At 38.7% G+C, this 22,038-nt stretch overlaps 1 protein-coding gene across 1 annotated transcript in view; it reads right to left on the reverse strand.

Moving 5' to 3' along the window:
- Window positions 1-22,038, reverse strand: part of LOC122063591 (guanine nucleotide exchange factor SPIKE 1) — a 122,820-nt gene that overhangs the window by 67,970 nt on the left and 32,812 nt on the right. The window contains exons 10-14 of the mRNA XM_042627296.1: window positions 19,508-19,801; window positions 9,272-9,439; window positions 9,004-9,195; window positions 8,136-8,179; window positions 4,541-4,610 (exon numbers count right to left, since the gene is read on the reverse strand). Coding sequence (XP_042483230.1) covers window positions 4,541-4,610; window positions 8,136-8,179; window positions 9,004-9,195; window positions 9,272-9,439; window positions 19,508-19,801 — 768 coding nt within the window. The remainder of the gene's footprint in view (window positions 1-4,540; window positions 4,611-8,135; window positions 8,180-9,003; window positions 9,196-9,271; window positions 9,440-19,507; window positions 19,802-22,038) is intronic.

Raw genomic sequence — 22,038 nt, forward strand, 5'->3', positions numbered from 1 at the left:
TGATGGCAGTGGCAAAAGCAAGAATCCAACAATGTCACAAATAAAAGATCCACCAAAAGTCATGTCTATCCAAATCCAGATCCATATCCAGATCCATTCTCTAGACAAGGGGAGGATAGTCCTACGAGAATGACAATAGGAACTGAGAACCATCTTCCAGATTGCAACAGAGAAGGAGCAAGAGAAAAATATGAAGGGCCTCTTTGGTGTCGTTCCAGCACAAACAGCAAGAGGAGGGAACCTTAATGAGCTGGTAGATGAGAAATGACTGAGTAGGGAGGTAGTTGGAGAGGGCAGCCAAGCAGTGAAGCTGTGGCGAGAAATATAGCCTTTAAAGTAGAAGGTGTTGCGTCAAGGAATGAGTGGACCGTTAGCATGGATGAAATCCCAAGCAGAGGCAAAGGTGAACAAACCCGAAGGGGAGGGAAGCCAAAGAACCTTGTTCTCCCTTCCTCGGTGTCCCGAAGGGATGGGGGAATGGAAGACCATAACTCAGTAGGGGGTGAGGAGGGAGGAGACCATCCACCATGAGAGAGGATGCAAACAACCGAGACAAATCTAGATAGCCTAGAGGAGTAGATGATTCTAGGGGTGACCAAAGGGAGGAGGATACCCAAGGAGTGCCAAGGGTCCAACCAGAGGGAGGTGCAGGAGCCATTACAAATAGTATAGGATAGGGCTCTTTGAGCAGAAGGCCTGGAGTAAAGAATTTTGTGCCAAATCCAGGAGGCATCAAAGGAGGGGGAGGCAATCCAAAGAGAATCATTTTTAGAGGGGATGAGTAAACCCAAGAGACTCAAATTCTACGTTGCTTTGAGACGATTTTCCAAATGAGCTTCAGGATATTGATAGAGTTGAAATCTTTTATATGTCACAAGCCTAAGTCACTTTCAGCCTTAGGACAACAGACTTTATACCAACACATAAGGTGGAGGAATTCCGTGGTTTCTATTCCTTTCCTGAGGAAGGAGCGGAGAAGGGAGTCAATCATAGTTGTCACGGCGTCAAATCAATCTAAGGCGGTAGAGGGGTGGCTAATCGATTTGGCGATGAATCGCTCGTTATGCCGTTGCAATGGCGGTCAAATTGCTCGTCATTTTTTATTTTCCCTATTTTCTAAAGTTGTTTAGTATACTACTTTTTTATTTCCCCTATTTTTTAAAGTTATTTAGTATACTACTTTTTTATTTCCCCTATTTTTTAAAGTTATCTAGCATGCTACAACCCTACAATATATACCCTATAACATATAAAACCAACATTAAGCAACATCAAATCATAAAAAATCAAAATAGCCCTATCAAAATCACCCTGCATTTTACAAAAAATCGATCGTCTAGTGAATCAGGCATGACCTGGCATCTATGGCGGTGCCATGGATGCCTATCAGCCAATGGCGACCGCCATTTGTGAGTCACGTAAATCGTAGCACTGCCATGAACTTCTTTTTCAGCCAGGACGCCAAATCGCCGCCTTGGCGACACCATGACAACTATGGAGTCAATGGCTTTAGAGGTGGCAATAGGAAGGGAAAAGATGCCAAACCAATAGAGGTACAAGCATTGGAAAACCGATTTGATGAGAACCAGACAACCAGCAAAGGAAAGAAGCTTTCCTTTCCAAAGCTGGAGCTTTTTCCATATCGAATCAAGAATGGGAGAGCAATGGTGGGAGGTAAGCTTGGAGGAGGTGACTCATCAAAGGGAATAGACCAAAGCATTTGAGATAAATGGTCAGGGACAAATTTGTCGATAAGACTTCAGGGATGGAGACAGCCGAAGATGAGGATGGATAAAACAAGTGCATGAAATGGTTAATAGCTACCCCTTTTGTCTCGTCCACTTTGAAACTTGAATGCCATCCAGAGTAGTAAGCATGGGGATGGAGTTGAAGTTGTTCTTGGCCTTTAGAGAGCGATGAAAATAGGAGGAATTTGGGAGTTGTCCTTATTCAGGACAAGCTCTGAGAAAGTCATTTGAGGTGGTATGGCCATGTTCAACGAAAGCCTTAGGATGCACCAATAAGGCAGAGTAATTGGATTTAAATGGAATGATCTAAAAGAGCTAGGGGCAAGTCTAAAATGACCATAGAAGAAGCAGTGAGAAAGACATGCAGAGTATAGGTCTTGAATCTAGTATGACCTCGAATAACATTGTTTGGAGGGCAAGGATCCATGTAGCCAACCCCATTTAGGTATTTCCAAGGTGGTGTTGTGTTCCTTTCCTTTTTACTTCTTTTATTATTCTTTTCGCCTTCCCTCTCACAAATCCATGTAATGAATTTATTATTCACCCTAAAAAATAGGATGGTTTTCTCTCAAAGTACAGGGTCTAAAGTTCCAAGGAATTCAATAATCCCCACTAACAAAAAGTTCCAAACCAACATTTTTTACCAAAGGTCCACTCTTTATGGTTGTACATTTGTCTTAGAATTTCCTTTGAAGAGCAATGATTAAGAACAAAAAAGGGGTCAAAATTAGAGAAAAATGCAATGGTTTCACAAAGGGTAGAAACAAAATGTTATGGGAAAAATAAGAGATACCATAATTCATCAAAAAGACCAAAATAGTGCCCAACGAAGGGGAACTTTCTTTTGGAGTGGTGACAAGCCCTTTGAATAGGACTTCGGCAATGCTAAGATCTTGTCATGGGAGGAAAGGGAAGAAAGGTCGTTGTATGGGCCGAGAAAAAGATAGGCGGCGGCTCTCCCTAGACCCCAACACTAATGGGTCTGCTCATCAAGCTGACTTTCATCCTAATCCTAATAAGGGCACCAGTTAAGTAGTAACTACCTTGGGAACTGGAGATCGAGAGAAACGAATGCTACAAGCTCCCTGTCCCACACATCTAACCAACGCCCGTGCCAGTTCTAAGTTGAAAAGGGGGTGAAAACGGAGTTATTACGTAAATTAAATAGAGTAGGCCTCGTTGGAGAGTGACATACATATGGTCATCACAAAGTTTCAAAATATCAAAATGTTGTATTGGTACCATGGTTTTAAGTATCGGTACGTATCATACCGTATCGGCCGATACGTATTTGTATCGGCCCTTACCGATACGATACATGAAATTTTTAAAACCCTTACGTATCGATATGTATCCTACGATACGCACTGGTACACCACCGATACGATATGACACGCACCGATATGCACCGATACTCTATGAAAAAAATAAAATTGAGTGAAATGTACGTTTCGGTATGTATCGGTGCATATCGGTACACACCAACATGGTACGATATGTACCGATGCAATGCGCTATGATCTATACTGGCCAAGTTTGGTCATTTTTCAAAAAAACACGATTTTTTGATGGGTTTTTATTCCAAAGTTGCTGCCAGCCATATTTCTCTCTAGCTAAAGTGAAAATCAAGGTTGGGAACAAGGATCTTACATTTACGGGACAACTACAAACCTTGAATTCTTAGTGCGATATCCTCAATTTAATATTTATGCATAATACATGTTATCAATAGCTTTTTTTAACAAATTTTTTATGCAAAAGTGTATAAAAAAAGTGTTTTCTATCCATTTATGTGCGTATCTTAACATATCTCCGATACAATACGACACCCTCCGATATGTATCTTAATTTTGGCCGACCGATACCAATACTTTAATCCTTGATTGGTACAGAAATGTTACATGCAGTTACAAATTTGTTACCCATTTTAAAACTCGGAATAGAAGAAATGTGTGAAAAATGTGAGAACCTTATTGCATATCTTATTTTTTTGGGGAAAAAAAAAAAACTAATAGAAAAGGGTCTCTCTCAGCACATTCTACTCCCATACACCATTAAAAGAAAGGAATTTTTTAAGAGTATTTGAAGAAAGGCCTTGACTTTGAATTTTCAAATAATATTTTGGTTTTAGAAAAAATGAATTACATTTATACATAAAACTGCAAATTTTCTGTTTTACATACACATATGAATGCAATAAAATTAGGAAAATATAGAAGATTGATGTTGTTCTCCTTTTTCATAGTGAAACAGTAAAATTCTTGAAAAATACAAAAACAGATAATTATATGCTAAAATTTAGTGCATTAGTTTGTGTGTGACATTACTCATTATATATCCATAGAATAAACTTGGTCAATGGATACAGAACCAACAGATACACTAGCAACTTAGGACTCAAAACCATAAAACACTTTTAGGTGATTTCTTTCTACTTTTTTCCTTAGATTGGGTGGTTTTCTTTTGTTCTTTATCATTTCTTGATGTGTAAATAAGCATCAGATAATGTTTGCTTGCAAAATAACAAGGATTTCCCATATTTTTCTTTATTTACCGAATTTTAAACATATTTCAACAGAATTTGGCTCATCGAGGAAAAAAAAAAAAAAACATTTTGGTTTTGGCGAAGAGGCAAGTGACCTACCCTGTTGAAATTTAGAACCTTAGGTGGTAGCCACGACTCAAGAGTATATATACCAGTAACGTTTTGCAGGGTTAACCCTCTCAGAAATAAAATCATAATTGCTAAAAGAACAACACGATCAAAATATAATAAATGTCTGCAAAATCACCTTTCCACCATCTTGGAGATAGTGCGGAGCCAGCTCTCTCATAACTGACAGGGAAATTTCAGATTGCAACCTGCGAGCCAAAACGAAATGCATCTTTCAGATACCAATAAGATTATGAACTAGTTGGAAAACAATTAAACAAATAGACTGCCAAAAACATATAGCATTAGGAAGTCCATGTAAATATGTCAGAAAACTCCCATTTGGTGACACAAAATAGGAATAACTTCCACCCAAAATAAATAAATGCTAAGATTGTTAAAGGAAAAATGCTGAACCACATCATACAGCCACAAAGTTTTCCCAAGATTTTTAAATCAATTTTCCAAAAATAATAATAATATTTTTCAATTATCTCATCTATCCCCCTTCCATATAGACTCAAGTGAAGATAAAATTTCATTTAAATCAACTTTCCAAGAAAAAATTATCCCATCTAGTCCCCCTTCCGTATAGATTTAAGCATAAAGATAAAATTTCAGTGGTAAAGTAAAATAAGATACGTAAGTGAAAATAAGTTAGTGAAAATAGCCTAAAGTGGAATGGAATCTACAGGTTTTACATTTAAACTCAATGTCCACATGTATGGCTGCGACACAAATTTTAAGGGCTGACAGGTCTTCCTTCTCCTTGTTGGGCCATATTTTTCTCTAAAATGACTTTTCCATTTTCTGCAGAAATACAACTGAATTTTCAAATCCTGTTTCCACAATGTTGTGACCCCCACTGCTCCTTACACCACTTTATATCACCTTTACTTGCAACCAAACATCCAATAGAAAATTTTCTTTCACTTCTCTTCCATTTCACTACACTTCAAAGAAAAAAAAAATTACTCCCTTTCATTTCACATCTAGCCAGACAGGACCTTGAAGTTTTAAAGGAAATTGTGTAATCGCTAAGTGTTGCAGATGATCAAATAATACCCACATGTAATCAGAATAACTCGACAATGAACATCATTTATAGGCAACATCAACAGAATTTTATTGATCGAATTCAAGTAAGAATGATATACACCAACCATATTGGAATAGCAAGCCCTAACAGCCCATGAAAAACAGAACAATGCCACCCACCCAAAACCGTTAACCAGAAAATCGTAACTACAACGGATAAGAGGGAACTACTTCGATCTTACTGTCCACAGTTCCATGTAAAGTTCTTAAGAAGCCAAGAATTTCATTTATTTTATAATCTTGGAACCTCCACAACCCATCCTCTAGGGGATGTACCCAAGCAGTAACAGTCACTGAATAGCTCTCCAAAAAGAGATAAGTAAAGCCCTCAAAAATAGCAATATCCAATCCCGCTGATCTTCTTGAGTCCCCATCTCCTACCGGAACTGAATATATTCTTTCAGTGGAGCCTGAACTGCATCTGATTACTCCCCCAACCACCAATGAACACTGGTTGCCCAAAAAGCAACCATCAAAATTTAGCTTTACTATCAAATAAAGGTGGACATCCACTGCCAGCCTCATTTTCACCATTCTTGAGAATATTATATTTTTCCAATCTCAGAACTGAAGGAACATCTTTGAACAACCAATCCACTAAAACCCAGTGAGCAAGTATGAGTCAGAGAACACTCACATTCCTCTCCTACCATAAACACAGCACCACCACAAATAATGTAGCCGTCTATAAAAACCTGCCACTTTCTCCAAAAGGAAAGGTGCCAAAACTAATTCCACCCCACAACAAATCTGAGGAAAATCTAAATCAGAAGAAGCACCCTAAGAAATGGAACCAGATCGTTTCATGATCAATGGTTTCCCCATTCTCCTTATACATAGAAAAATAATGGGAGAAAGGAAACATGGCCTTGTTACTTGTAAGCGTCAGCTGTCATTTCTCTCTTGTGGGCAATCTCCCATCACAAAGCCTTGCATTTCCGGAGGATATGCAGCTTCCACATATCCTTAGAAGTCAAGGATTCCCTGGGACATTCCAATTGATACAGTCACACCATATTAGGCCTGGATTATTTAGTAATTTTTTTGCAATCTTCTATATTAGGAAAGGTGGTTATATCCAGGAGAATGGGAGACTTGATTCATGTTTCCTTATTGGAGTCGGCTTCTATTTGTAAGACTTTTGCTTCTTTATAAAGATTTAAGCATCAAGCATGTTTGACAGAAAAGATTGGAATGCTTTTTCTTTGACATCGATCCAAGAGCTGTGGTCGCAAGCACTCTTATTGGTACTTACCTTACGGGCCATTCAACCCAGGAAGTATTTACCTTACGGGCAATTCAACCCAGGAAGCCCCCACCTGAAACTCCATTGGACCTGTGACAGAAAAGTCACCACACTAAACTCCTTCTCCCTCCACCGCCGTTGGTGGTTGCAGAACAGTTCCCCATTAGTTTCCTCAACTTGTTAAGGCTGCTGGTACTTGATTCTTAGAGGATCAGCAGTTGCAATTACCTTCCTAAAGCCCCAACTTGATCCGACCTATGGTCAAGGAGTTTTCTTCTTCGAACCAGTCTCTCCTACCAGTTTTTTCTTCTTGTGATCAAAGGTGTTAAGATATGTACCACGACAGTGGGAGTGCCCCCATTGTGGTTTCCGTTTTTTGCATTTATGTCTTTAATTGTTAGGAGAAGTTAGGATGAGTTAGTTGTCAGTTTTCCGGTCTAAGTAAGTTTCCTGTTTAGAGTAGGTTTAGTTTCCTATTCAGATTTCAATTGCATTTACAAGTTCATAAATAAAAGCACAACCCACAATAGAACTCTACAGTCTGAGTCTATCGTGGGTTCAGCAACTTCTCCATCATCTCCAATTGAAGGAGGTGTATTACATATAAAAAAACTTTCTAAATTCCTAAATTGACTCATAAAAGTATTTCTAATCAAAACCACACTCAATAAAGTAAATAAACTCAAAACAGACTCTATCTAGCAATTAAGTATTCTAATCTAACTCAAATGCTGTAGCACTAATCCCATGTACTAACTTTATCCCCACTTTATGGGCTAATAAATTAGGCCCACTACAGTGAAACCAAAGAAAATAAAAGCCCAACCTATAACATAACTACCCAAAGCTTAATTGCAAGCCATTGGACTGCAACCTGCTCCTACTGCCACCTGCTCCTTGGGGGCCTTCTAAACTTAAACATAGGCATCCATAAAGGACTAATGTCTAATGCAACTGCATCAAATCATCTTTGATATACTACTTGTATTTCTCATACTTTTTTTTCAAATATGCTAATACAGTTGCCAATCAATAGAACTCTAGGGAAGAAAAATCTGATGACAGATAAAGAGGGGTAAACTGCCACAATCTTATTGGTTATTAAATTTATATCAAAAACCAGAGTTGCATTTTATCTAATTTAGACAATATGATCTGGTTAGCAACAGTAAATACAAAAGCAGAAATAGCAGACACCTTCCTTTGCAGGTTGGCCTCCAAAGGCATGCTAATATTAATCATAACCTACAATAAGTAGGCGTTGCTAGTCAATATCACAAAATGTCATTTGACAATAGAGTAGTGCAATGACACGATTATAATTTTATTTTCCTCATTTAGTCTGTTAAGAAAAAATATTGAAATTTTTCATAGATGGAACACCACATACTGAATGTGCGTGGACAAAGGGAGTGCAGCATAACCGATCACTACCTGCAAATATTCATAGACACATTTAAACAATGTGTCAGTTTGTGGCATTGTGCATATACAAATGTAGAATAGCTTTTTCAACATGTACCTTATTTTCCTATATAGACAAAATGGCTCTCAATTCAATTGTCATGTACTTGCAAATAAAAATACAAAATCAAAAGAAAAGAAAAAGATTAATCCGAACCCATCCAAGCCAGCCCAACCCCCCCTTTTCTTTTCTTTTCTTTTCTTCTTTTTTTTTTTTTTTTTTTTTTTTGGGGGGGGGGGGTGGGTGTGGGGGAGTGGGGGTAGCCTCCACTGGATTTTCAGCACATGGACCGGCCAAGTGGTGAAAAAGTTGGCCCAAGGTTGGCCAGGTCTGATTTATAGGGTTGAGCAATCAGGCTTAGTGCAGCCGACCCAGATGCAAAACACATAAATATATTATTTTATACATATATAATTAGCACCATTGATGTATACTACGCATCGGGTGTTTTGATGGTAAAGCATGAGTGCTACCATCTCCGAAGCCAGTGCTCAAATTCCTCCGTCATCTCCCAAATAAATGTTTTGTGCTCAAATTTCAGTCCACATGGGGCCAAGCTGAACCTATGTTTCCAAAAATCTAGCCCAGCCTGCCCAAGTGCCACATAAAAAGGCTAAAACAGATTGTAAGTGGGTGCATGCAACCCAGAATAGGCTTATGTAACAAACAAGAAATACGGATTTTTAAACTGAAACAAAAAATAAGGCATGTGAAGCGATAGAAAGAGATTAAACAGTAGAAGATTCTCAGCTTACACTTAAAATGGAACACCCACAACACAATAACAACTTACAGGCTTTGGAGCTTCAAGTTTTGTTTGAAGATCAATATGAAAGAAAGTAAACAGAAGATGATGTTGAGGTATCAAAATAGCAGGGAGGCAAAGTTTAATCTCATCATGATAACAGGCAACCCTGGCACCAACAGCAACTTGTGTGTGAGCCCATCTCTGAAGCGATATTCCTGCACCCCTTGGATACATTGCCTAGCAGGTAGAGCACCAATGGTTAAGTAAAACATGGTTAAAACAAAGACAATAGAGTATATCAAAACAGATTTACCTCTAACGGCTGCCTACGAATATCAGCATCATCCTTTCTCAGCTCCACCCGTATGAATAAATTCCTCTTCCGACTCAAACTGATTGTCAATGGGTATACATAAAGAAAATGTAGGAGTTGCGAGAAAGGCTCGTTTCTTGTCATAGTACGAAAGTCAAAAGCTTGGAACTGCCAATGCATTAATACATTAAATATTTGATAGAGAATGAAATAAAAATAAAAATGAAAATCAATACTCAAATGACCATTAATCAAAATATATCATTCAAACGTTTTCTTTATACCCTTCAAGAATTTGAAATCAAAGGTCACCCCTTCGGCCTTCCCCAGTTTTTCCCTTTTTCTTTTGCAATTGGCAACAATAAAGATACCCTTGGATATGCCGGAAAACCCAGGAAACATATGGATACGCATACAAGAGTACATAAAGATCAAAGACACATTATTTGGGTATAAAAATATTGTCAAGAAGGAACCATTATTGATCCAACTACTTCAGCATGGAATGTTAAGATAAACAAAGATCATGACACAATTGTCAATACATGGAATCCGAATAAACATAAGGTTCAAAAGTTCAAATGACATAAAGATATCTAAACTAAATATAAAACCAGATAAACAGCATATTTTGTATTAGCATTGATTTATTTTCCCATTATATATTTCAAAATTTTATGCACAATGCAAACATTAATTAATTAAGAAATATGCATATTCAAGAAAATAGAAAATAAAATAAGGGCCAATGTAGCAATTTAACAATGCATTGACTATCCACAGCTTAATATGATAGCAGAAGATTAATTCCACAAAAATTTTCATAATATATAATCTGTTCAACAAAAATCAGTTGGAAAATGCACTTACCCAAATATTATATCTATTGGCTTTTCATCCTTTTGTGTGTGTAGAGGGGAGGCACAGTGGAGATGCCAGGGTAGCCTCTATCTAAAAGCTACCCATGCTTTCTTGATTGACGAATGCATGGATCTTTTTCAAAATACTCGCACTCAACATCTAACAACCATGTGTTAGGGACATGCCCACACTCCTATAGTTGGTTTTGATGATAACAAACATATGAAGGTGTTTCACTATTTGTCTTCAAGTATTGTTTTGTAGAGACTTCACATCAAAGATCGAATTTGATGAACGAAAGGAAGAAATGAAGATCGAAGTTATCACATGGAGAAAATAGAAGCCCAAGAAGTAAAGAAGTAAAGCTCAAGAGAGAGCGGGAGTATGAAGCCTCCAAAACTTGAAGAAAGTACTTCAAATTATTAAGATCCCAGACAATCAAGACTTGAAGATATCCAAACATCAAGCAATACAAGAAGCATACCGAAGACCATTTGCAAGATTTTTGATAGAAGCTTTGAAGATCTTAGCTCAATGTAATAGCGCACACACCATACACAAGCACTACACTGCACGCACACACCATACACAAGCACTACACTGCATCTCACAAGCATGCATTAAATATTGCATCCTTTCGTTCATATTAACTTAGAATGACTTTAAAAAGTACCTATGAACAAGTGTCAAGACCCAAAAATGGTTAGGAACATGTTAGGTATAACATGGCTTAGGAAATTGCTAAGAAAACAGCAATGACCCTATTCAATGGGCATTTTGGTTGACCTTAAAATAGGTATCAGAAGATGGTCCCTTCATGAAAGTTGTAGATATTCAAGTTGCGCACTTGAAATCAGACCAATCTGATGTTGGACTAGAAAGTTATGGGCCAAATGCTAACGACAGATACAATTTTTCCAAAATCTGTCAAATTTGGGAGTGACCGAGCCTACGTGTGGTCGACCGGCTAAAAGCCCCAATTGGCCGGCACCTTTCCAGTTGATATGTCCGGTCGACTGGTATGAGACCCGCTGGCTCCAACAGCTAGTTTTTCCAATAGCTCTTTTTGGCGGTCGACCAGTAGACCCAAAAAGTGACAATTTGAGTGAGATTTCTTGCCTATTTTCAACCCCAACCTCACCTATAAATACCTCTTATGCTACTCATTAATTAACAATTAATCCTAACTTTGAAGGAGCATTATTTGAGCATTAGAAATGAGATTGGTCTATACCGTCTCTTGAGTTCAAGTTCTTCATTTTCAGTTCAACAGGAACTCAAGATTCTCTATAAGTCTTCATCTACATCTTGGTATTTACATTGCAAGCATTAAGAAGACTTCAAAGGTGTATTCTTTTATAACATTTAATTTCATTCACGCACCATACAAGAGATAACTCATAACCTTTCTATTCCACTTTGAATTTGTTTTTGTCCAAGAGTTAGTTTAACTCTAGAATTGGACACCTTATTTACACATTGTTCTAAACCATACTTAGAAAAGTGTGTACGACCCTCTCATCCTTAAGAGATTGTAAGGACACATTGTTTACACATTGTTTTAAACCATACTTAGACAAGTGTGTAGGACCCTCTCATCCTTCAAAGATTGTAAGGACACTCTCATCATTAAGAGATTGTAAGGCCACTCTCATACTTGAAAGAGATTGTAAAGGACCCTCTCATCCTATAAAGAAATTGTATGGATCATCTTATCCTCAAAAGAGTTTCTAAAGGTTTTCCCCCGACCAACTGTATTGAAAAAGAAGATCTAATGGAACACCTTACAAATAGAACTTGTAGGTAGTGGACTAGACTTAGATTGAGTCGAACCACTATAAATTTCTTATGTTGTGTGATTATACTTATTTTCTTTATATTCCGCATTTTTATTTACATCACATATTGGGGACTTTAAAATCCAAAGAGTTTTAAAATTCACTAGCATAACCTATTCACCCCCTCTAGGTTATCTCACCATGCAACCAATAACAACAAACTCAACCTTATCCCAACTTAATGGAGTCAACTATATAGATCCATGCAAAACAAATTAGGGAAAACTAAGGTCCAAACAAAATAGAGGAAATATAAAATGAGAGATGAAAAGTGAAAGTAAGAGGAAAAAGCACAGCCCAGCAAGTCAAGACTCAAGAGAATCTCAGCTTAATGGGGTCGGCTACATGGATCCTTTCCCTCCAATAGGCTCCATCTGAGGTCATACTTGGGACAAGACCTAGACTTATCATTCCTCACAACCTCTTCCATAGTCACTTTAGGTCTACCCCTACCTCTTTTAGCAGCTTCAATCGGAATCAAATCACTTCTTACTGGGGCGTCCCCAGGTCACCATTGAACATGGTCATACCACCTCAAACAACTTCCTTGGAGTTTAACATAGATCGAGGCAACACCGACCCAACCCCACCCCAAAAAAGAAGTATGATTAGCATGAATATGAGTAATTTTTTATTTTTTTTTTATTTACCAAAGCCATCTTCACTCACTATCAACCACTTGACCTTCATGCGGAAGAGTTTTTCCTTTTTTTCTTCTATGTTTGATGCAACAGCAAACTAGGCAACTTCCAAAAGAGGGGAATCCAAGAGCCACCTTGGAAAAATGAACTTTTACAGCCCTTTTTCCACCAGAAACAAATATATATTGATGGTACTTGGTACATATCCGTAATGCATCGATACTGATATTGTCGATACATCATTATACCAAAGGAATTCTCGGGGAATGATCAGTAAACCTAACAATTGATAGGTGCTATCGAGTCAGTTAATATGTAATTTGTTAGAACAGAGGTTAAGTGTCCCACAGGAGCACATTGGGGCTTCCCCCCCTCCACCGACCCTATTTAGAGTGAGGCAGCTGGATTGCGGGTATACTTGTAATTTGGGGGTTATGTTTTGTCTTGTACAGCTATTATGACTCTATTTCGCATATTATAAATAAAGTGCTTGTGTTGATCAGTCAGAGCACTCGAGCATTCTCCCCATTCTTGTTGTTAACATGGTATCAGAGGAAAATTTTCTGATCTAGGTTTTTCAGCCACCTTTCATCTCTTCTTTCAAAATCAAAAGCCCTTCCTCTCTCATCTCTCATCTTCTTCACAAGCCTCCATCTTCTCTCACCTTTGCCTTCCTAATTACCTATAAGACAGCACTAATGAGGTGATTCATATAAATTTAGTTGTTTTCCTACACATCACCTCAATGTTCTAAACCAAAAAAACCTTGCAAGAACCAATTAGGGTCCTTCCCCTCCATGCGATTTTTGATTCATCTCTTCTTGGAGTTTGTTTCTTTCTACTTTTAAGAACAATCTACACCTACTGAAGATCAAGTACAACAAACTAGAAGGACTCATCACAGTTGCAAGATTGATATCTCTCTTCACCTGCGATTTCCCAATAATTAGGTTTTTTCTCCCAAAACAAAGCCTTGCTCCCATCGATTTACGGGTTCCCTCCCTCAGAATCGGTTGAGATTTGGAGGAAGCCTTCCTCCTCCCTACAGAGAGGAATTTGACCAGCCCTGTGGCCCTATCTGCCAAGGCTGTGTGCGTGTGCGTGTGATCCTCTTCTTTGAACATTTTAGGGTTTTCTCCTAAAAGCCTAATTGGCCATCTCTTCCGTTCTTCATCAGAATCAGATATAACTTGAAGGAGATTTTCGCCACTCTTACCAGGCAGTCTGATCCCAATATTGGCTTCTTCTAACCAAGGATTAACGTATCGGTATTGATCGCCGTATCAGTCAGCCAAAATTAAGATACGTATCAGAGACTATCATATCGTATCGGAGATACGCTAAGATACGCTAAAGATATGCATATAAATGGATGGGAAACACTTATGTAAACACTTTTGCATAAAAAATTTGTTAAAAAAAGCTATTGATAACATGAATTATGCATAAACACTAAATTGAGGGTATCACACCAAGAATTCAAGGTTTGTAATTGTCCCAACCTTGATTTCCACTTTAGTTAGAGAGAAATATGGCTAGTAGCAACTTTGGAACGAAAGCCCCTCAAAAATCGTGTTTTTCTAAAAAAAGACCCACCATGGCCATCATATGACTGTAGAACTGTGTATCGGTAACTATCGTATCGCATTGATATGTACCAGTCAATACATACCGATACTCACCGATACATATCAAAACGTATATTTCACCTCGATTTTATATTTTCATAGAGTATTGGTACGTATCGGTGTGTATCAGTGCGTATCGTATCGGTGGTCTATCGGTGCGTATCTGTATGTATCGTATGATATATATCGATACGAAAAGATTTTAAAATTTGCATGTATCGTACCGGTGTGTATCGTATCGGTCGACTAAATTTAAGATACGTATCGAAAGGTATCGTATCGGTATCGGAGATACTTTAAACCCTGCTTCTAACAGCTATTTTTAAAGATCTAGTATTTATCCCAACATTTTGTTGACTTCTCCCTATTATCATCACGTCTGGAGTAACTATTGTATCTACAACCTTAGACACTGATGGGCAAGGTCCTAATGAATAAATTCCTTTTGGAGCTTACTATGTGAAATTGGATGGAAATAATTATCTCATCTGGTCTAAAACCACTTATCTTACGATTGCTAGCAGAGGTCTCACTGGACATATCATAGGCAAATCACAAAAACCCTTTGAGGGTACTCCTCAGGACAAATGGATCGCAATGACTCTCTGGTAGTGGCTTTTCTGATCAGCTCTAAACATCAATCTATCTCTAGAGGAACCTTGTTAGAAAATGCTTCTTAGATATGGGTTGCTGCCAAACCTATTGACAAATAGGGAATGATGCTCAGGTGTTTGATCTTCGCAAGAAAGTGTGTACTGCCACTCAATAGGACCACTTTGTGTTCAAGTATTATAATTGAACTTCGAACTTTGCGGTATAAGCTTGAGAACTTTGCAGACTATCATCCATCTAGTGCTGAAGATATTGCTCCCTATGTAAAACATGTGGACAAAATTAGGGTGTATGATTTCTTGGCTGGTTTGAATGTTGAGTATGATCAGATTCATGTTAAGGCACTTACCAATTACCATATATCCTTTCCCTACTCTGGAATAGTCCTTTGCCCTGGTTCATACGGAGGAGTGTCATCGTAACTCTATACTTCACTCTACTGAGAAATCAACCCTACAAACTGGTTCTACTACTTCTGAGGTAGCTGTTGCCCGCACCAATGACACTACCAAGGGAGCTACAACAAACCATATCATACCAAAGCCACATGTTGGAAACTTAATGGGAAACCAACTGATTTTGAATCTAAACATGCTCGTGGTAAATCCAATAACAAGGCCCATCAAGCTGAAACTGTTGACGAACCTTTTACAACTGATACTGGTCTATCCCAGGAGAAACTCTAGGCTTTCAGATGTATGCTCTAGGCTTCTGATTCATTATCACCTACCAATTCTCCAGTTCCCAGGTTCCCACTGTACTCATTCAGGTATCTTGTTTGGCAGTCACTGTGCATCGGTAGTCTCCAGTCCCTGGATCATTGACTCTAGCGCCACTGATCATACGGCTGGTTCTTTTAACCTTTTTCACCAGCATTTACCCACCTCAAGCAATGAAAAAGTGGGGGTTGGAGATGGCACCCTATCTCTTGTCTTTGGAAAGGGTTTTATTCAATGTTCTACTTATCTCACTTTAAATTTACAAATCCCTAATTTTACTACTAATTTTCTGTCTATTAGTAGTCGGACAAGGAACTTGAATTGTAAAGTAACATTTTTTCCTTCAACTGCGTTTTTTGGGATCTGGCAATAGGGAAGATGATGGGATGCGGTATGGTGCAAGGTGGTCTCTATTTACTTGATGATGATGGTTGTCTTCCTACAACTACGACCTCCACTACTTCTCATCGGCTACACTCTGCCTCCTCTGATCTGCAACTGTGGCGTTGTCGTTTGGGACATCCTCCTCTTGGAATATTATCTTTATTACTTCCACAATTAGTTAAACAATGTAATAGGGATGACTTTTCTTGTGAAGCTAGTATTCTGGCTAAACAAACTCATTCTCCAGTTTTTTTCATTAAATAAAAGTTCTAAACCTTTTCATTTGGTTCACTCGGACGTGTGGGGTCCATCTCGGCGAACGTCCATCTCTGGTAAATGTTAGTTTGTCTTTTATTGATTTTCACTCTCGCACAATGTGGGTGTCTATGACGCAGCACAAAAGTGAGGTGTTCAATTGTTTTCAACGCTTCCATGAGATGATTCAGACTCGGTTCAATGTTACCCTGAAATATCTTCGTAGTGATAATGGTACTGAATTTATGGAGGGTCAGTTAAAGAGGTACCGTGCTCAACATGGGATCCTTCATTAAACTAGTTGCATTGGCGCTCCCGCTTAGAATGGGGTTGTCGAATGTAAGAATAAACACTTATTGGACATTGCCCATGCAATGATGTTTGCCACACAGGTTCCAACTCAATATTGGAGTGATGTTGTCCTGACTGCAGCATATTTGATAAACCACATGCCTACTAAGGTTCTTGATTCGCGTACTTTTGTTCCCATTTTTTATGGGGGATAACTCCGTTCTAGTTCCTCCGATGACTTTTGGGTATGCTTGCTATGCTAGGGATCGCCACTCACCATGGAAATTGGAACCTCGTAACATTAAGTGTATCTTCCTGGGTTAATCTCCTACTCAAAAAGGATACAAGTGTTATCATCCTCCTACTAAGCATATCATAGTCACCATGGGAGTTGTGTTCCACGAATCCGTTGGCTATTATTCATCGCCATCTTTTTAAGGGTAGTCCGGTATTGATAGTGAAGAACCGACTCTAAATCTGTTTGCTCCACCATTAGTAAATCTACCATCTCCGAAGAGAGTAAGGGGATAGAGACTACTGATGTTCCAACTTAGGGGGAGATTGAGACCATTGTTCCTACCCAGGGGGAGTTGACTCCTGTGGAACGTATTATTGGTCAGAGACAGATTGATAATTCAAATCTTCAAGTCTATCGTAGGGGTCACACCAGTAATAAGCAACTTAAGACCACTACCGCCACTACAACACCTTTACACAACCCCTCGCCAATCCTGGATCCGGAGACTGAGCCTATTGTGACAAGTATAATTTATTCTTCTGACCAACCTATTGCATTTAGAAAAGGCAGTCGGGCTCGTACTCAACACCCCATATCCCAAGTTGATTCATATGATTCCCTTTCTCCCTCCTATTGTGCTTTTGTGTCTTCTCTTAGTTCTGCTCATGTTCCCCAAAATTGGCTGCATGCTTTTGCAGATGGAAAATGGAAGGCCGTAATGGTGGAAGAAATGAATGCCTTAAAAAAGAATGATACATGGGAACTTATGACTCTTACTAATGGGGAAAAAATAGTTGGTTGTGAGTGTTTGTGGTGAAGCAGAAGATAGATGGATCTGTATATAGGTACAAGGTGAGACTTCTGGCTAAAGGATCACTCAGACATATGGCATTGACTACCAGGAGACGTTTGCACCAGTTGCCAAATTGACCACTATGCAAGTCTTGCTCGCATCTGTTGTGAACCTAGGATGAGATCTCTAACAACTTGATGTAAAAAATGTTTTCCTTTATAGAGATCTAGATGAAGAAGTATATATGAATATTCCACCCGATTTCTCCAGTAAGGGAACTCATGACAAGGTCTGTAAGTTGAAGCGTGCTCTCTATGGTTTGAAGCAGTCACTTAGAACGTGGTTTGGGAGATTTCACAATACAATGACATTTATGGGGTATAAGCAAAGTAATGTTGCTGAGCACACATTGTTCATACAGAGGTTTGGTGATAAAATTACTATTCTTGTTGTCTATGTAGATGGCATTATGGTGATAGGGAATGATAGTGCGGAGATTGGTCTCCTCAAGAACTTTCTTTGTCGGGAGTTTGAAATAAAGGATCTTAGGAAGCTAAGGTACTTTCTTGGGATTGAAGTTGCTCGATCTTCTAAAGGCATCATTTTATCCCAGAGGAAGTACATCCTTGATCGATCGTCAGAGACTGGTTTCTTAGGTTGTCGTCCTTCTAATACACCTATGGAATACATGACTGCAGGAAAAAGATGGTGACTCTATTGACAAAGGGCGCTACGAACGGTTGGAAGGCAAGTTGATCTATCTCTCCCATACTCGACCTGATATTGTGGTTGTTGCCAGTTTGGTGAGTCAGTTTATGCATAATCCCTATTCCTTACATATGAAAGCAATCCTATGTATCCTAAGGTACTTGAAGCCTGCTCTAGGAAAACGGATTCTTTTATCTCCTCATAATCATCTCAGAGTTGAAGCTTATATAGATCTGATTGGCTAAATCTCCTGGAAAAAAGTTTATCTCAAGTTATTGTACCTTTGTGAGTGGGAATCTTGTCACATGGCGTAGCAAGAAGAAAAATGTGGTAGCTTGATCAAGTGTTGAAGTAGAGATTCATGCTATGGCACAAGGGATTTGTGAGTTGTTGTGGCTACGCACAATCTTAGATGATATTTGTGTGTTTGTTTATCTTCCAATGATGCTCTACTATGATAACAAGGTTGCTATGAGTATTGCCCATAATCCTGTGAAGTCTGAAGATCAATTAGCTGATACATTCATTAAGGGTTTAGTTGATAGATGTTTCATTATTGTTTAGTCAAGTTGGCATATGTGATATGTATACTACAACTTGAGGGGGAGTGTTAAAATAGGTGTGCCTCAAGGGCACATTGGGCCTTTCCCCCCTCCATCGACCCTATTTAGAGTGGGGCGACTGGATTGGGGCGACTGCATTGGAGGTTATACTTGTAATTTGGGTTATGTATGACTTAATTTTGCATATTATAAATAAAGGGCTTGTGTGATCAGTCAGATCACTCAAGCATTCTCCCCATTCTTGCTGTTAACATATTTATTTTTTTAACCTTCGGTGATTTCCATGAGCTATATCCAAGATCTATTGTCAATAGGACTGCTAGACGTGTCTCTGAATCGTCAATCCCCCCCCCCCCATAACAACATTCTTTGCCACCAAAAATTTCGTTACTGTTTTCAAAAACACATAGGTGAAACATGGTAATCGAGGCAGGAAAGGGGTCGGTAGAGCATAGGCACACATCCAATTACTCATATAATTCCTTTGACTCTGACATATCTGGATTAACTCATACAGGCACATGAGAACCTGGGTTCTTCGATGGCAAAAGAAGGAATGAGCTAAATTAAAGCCATCATATGACCCACAAAACTCCATTCGCAACATCCAAGAAATAAGATACCCTAATACCTACATATTATAATCACTAGATCAGCAATATGCTCAATCAAACATAGGTAAGAGTGTAAGACTGTAATACTTACAACATCAGCAGTAAAGTTTGGATTATTTTCTGGAACAACGTTTGAACCATTTCTGCCAGCTTCTCGTCCATCAGGGAAGTTCCACTTACAGTTGCCACTATGAGAACCATCAGAACCATTACTAGCGCATTTTGTCAATGTGGGGTCAGAAAATCGATCCCCAGCATCAATGACTTCATTGGTTACACTGCCACTATCAGAGACACTGTCCAAGTCAACATGGGCAGCCTGGAGCTTCTCAATTTCCAGTCTCAAAGCTCCCTTCACTGGTTTATGAATCTTCCGTTTAGGATCCTAAAAGAAGGGACAAAAATGCATGCATTATGAGAGGTTGGGAACCATTCAGAATCAATCAAAAAGATATATAATTCATCCAAAAAAAAAAATCAAGAAGATATATAAGCACGTCGAGCAATAGAAATTAGCTAAAGCATCATGACATCTGCAAATCTAGTAAACAAATAAGAAAGATGAAGATAACTTAAGCAGGAGCTGTTTAAATTGTTATTACTTGGACAAGCCAATAATCTCTTTGTTAGAAGTCGTCGATGTTAGGGAGAAGTAGAATCGTGATTAGCACTAGGTGCTAATCTCGATTCTCCCCTTTGCTGTCTTTTCTTTATTTTATGGTGTATTTCCTTTTATGCCCTTAGTAGGGTTATGTCACCGTTATATATATATATATATATATATTGATTGAAGTGAAGCCTCAACACAATGTTGTGGCTCCCAAGAGTTCAGGCAATATCTCTGGCCACTCTCTTCTTCTTTTATTATCAGAGCCTACTCAGGTACTGTCATCCTTATCTTAGGATCATGTTCATCTCTCCTCTCAGGTTTCAATACTATTGATTGAATCATCACAGTTCTGATTTGCAGTTTCTCTAGGTTCTCAATTTGAAGGGGTGCAGCACCCTATGCTGCTGTTCGGTTGCTTTTAGAGACTAGTTCATGAACAAAATTTAAGAACCAGTTCTCATTTGTGGTGGTTGTGGTCGATGGAAGAAAGATTGAAGTCAACTTTTAAATGAAGTGAAGATTGAAGTCATCTTTCATTTTGGCATAGGAGAGATGAGGCATAGGTCCATGCTAGACTAGAGGATTCTGGAAAGAATATCAAGGGCCCAAAGTGAAGATGGGGAGAGGGGACAACCCTAACAAATTCCAACAAAGGATGCAAAGAAACTATCAGGGCTACCATTGATAAGCACAGAGAAACAAAGAGAGAAAATACAATGGTAGATCCAATTGACAAAGGCAAGGGAAGACATTTTATGCAGAACACAAACAATAAAATCCCAAGACATGGAATCAAATGCTTAGTGGGTGGCAATCTTAATAAGAATCGTAGGGGTGAGGTTTTCTGTCAAACACTCTGACAAGCTCATTGCAAAGGAGAATGTTATCAGAAATACATCGACCGTGAATGAAAATGGAATGGTTGTCACTAACAAGGGAGTCGACCACCAACTTGAGGCAATTGGCAAGAACTTTGGTGAATTTATACAAAAGGTTACAAAGGGAGATGGGACAGTGATGCAGAATTGAGGCTGAACCGGGTTGACCATTCGGGCAATCTCAATCGAGACGAACCGGATCCAATTTGATTTTTGGGATTAGTAGAATATCTTAGGATTTACTTTATTTAGGAAATAATGAGTTATTTGGAAAGATATGTAATCTTTTATTTTTGGGTAGTTCTTAGTCAATTAAGGAGTTACCAGTTTGAGTTTATTTTGTTTCTAATTTCGTTAGTTAGAATTTAGGAAGCAAATTAGGAGTTGCTAATATAATTTTAGATTTTTATTAGGCAAGTTTAATTTCAGTTTACTATATAATGGCATGTAACCGATGGCTATAGTAGTGTTGAGTTGAATTGAATTTTTGGTTGAAACCTTGGTGGTTCCAATTGGTCGTGTGACCTTCTTCTTCCCCCTTGTGCAAATCCTTCTCTTCTTCCTCCAACTCTAATTTCTCTTCTTTCTTCTCTACCGGCCCTCCTCCATCAAGTGGTATAAGAGCCGAAGGATCCTCTCCTTCATTCTCTTTTCGTTTCCATCTTTTCACCTCATCACTCCCTTCTTCCCTGTTTTTTCCCCCCTTAGCATGCCTAGTTCTGCCTAGAACTGATAAAAAAAAAAAAATCCCACCTTCCACAGCAACACAAAACCCTCCCTATCTTCTTCCCATTCTCAGTTCTGATTTCTGCCTTGACAAGACTGAGAATACCATTCAAAAAAAAAAAAACCCTAAACCCTTAACCCTAAACCCTAAACCCTAAACCCTAAACCCTAAACCCTAAACCCTAAACCCTAAACCCTAAACCCTAAACCCTAAACCCTAAACCCTAAACCCTAAACCCTAAACCCTAAACCCTAAACCCTACACCCTAAACCCTAAACCCTAAACCCTAAACCCTAAACCCTAAACCCTAAACCCTAAACCCTAAACCCTAAAACCCTAAACCCTAAACCCTAAACCCTAAACCCTAAACCCTAAACCCTAAACCCTAAACCCTAAACCCTAAACCC

Source organism: Macadamia integrifolia, unplaced genomic scaffold (assembly GCF_013358625.1).
Source record: "Macadamia integrifolia cultivar HAES 741 unplaced genomic scaffold, SCU_Mint_v3 scaffold1372, whole genome shotgun sequence".
Taxonomy (NCBI): domain Eukaryota; kingdom Viridiplantae; phylum Streptophyta; class Magnoliopsida; order Proteales; family Proteaceae; genus Macadamia; species Macadamia integrifolia.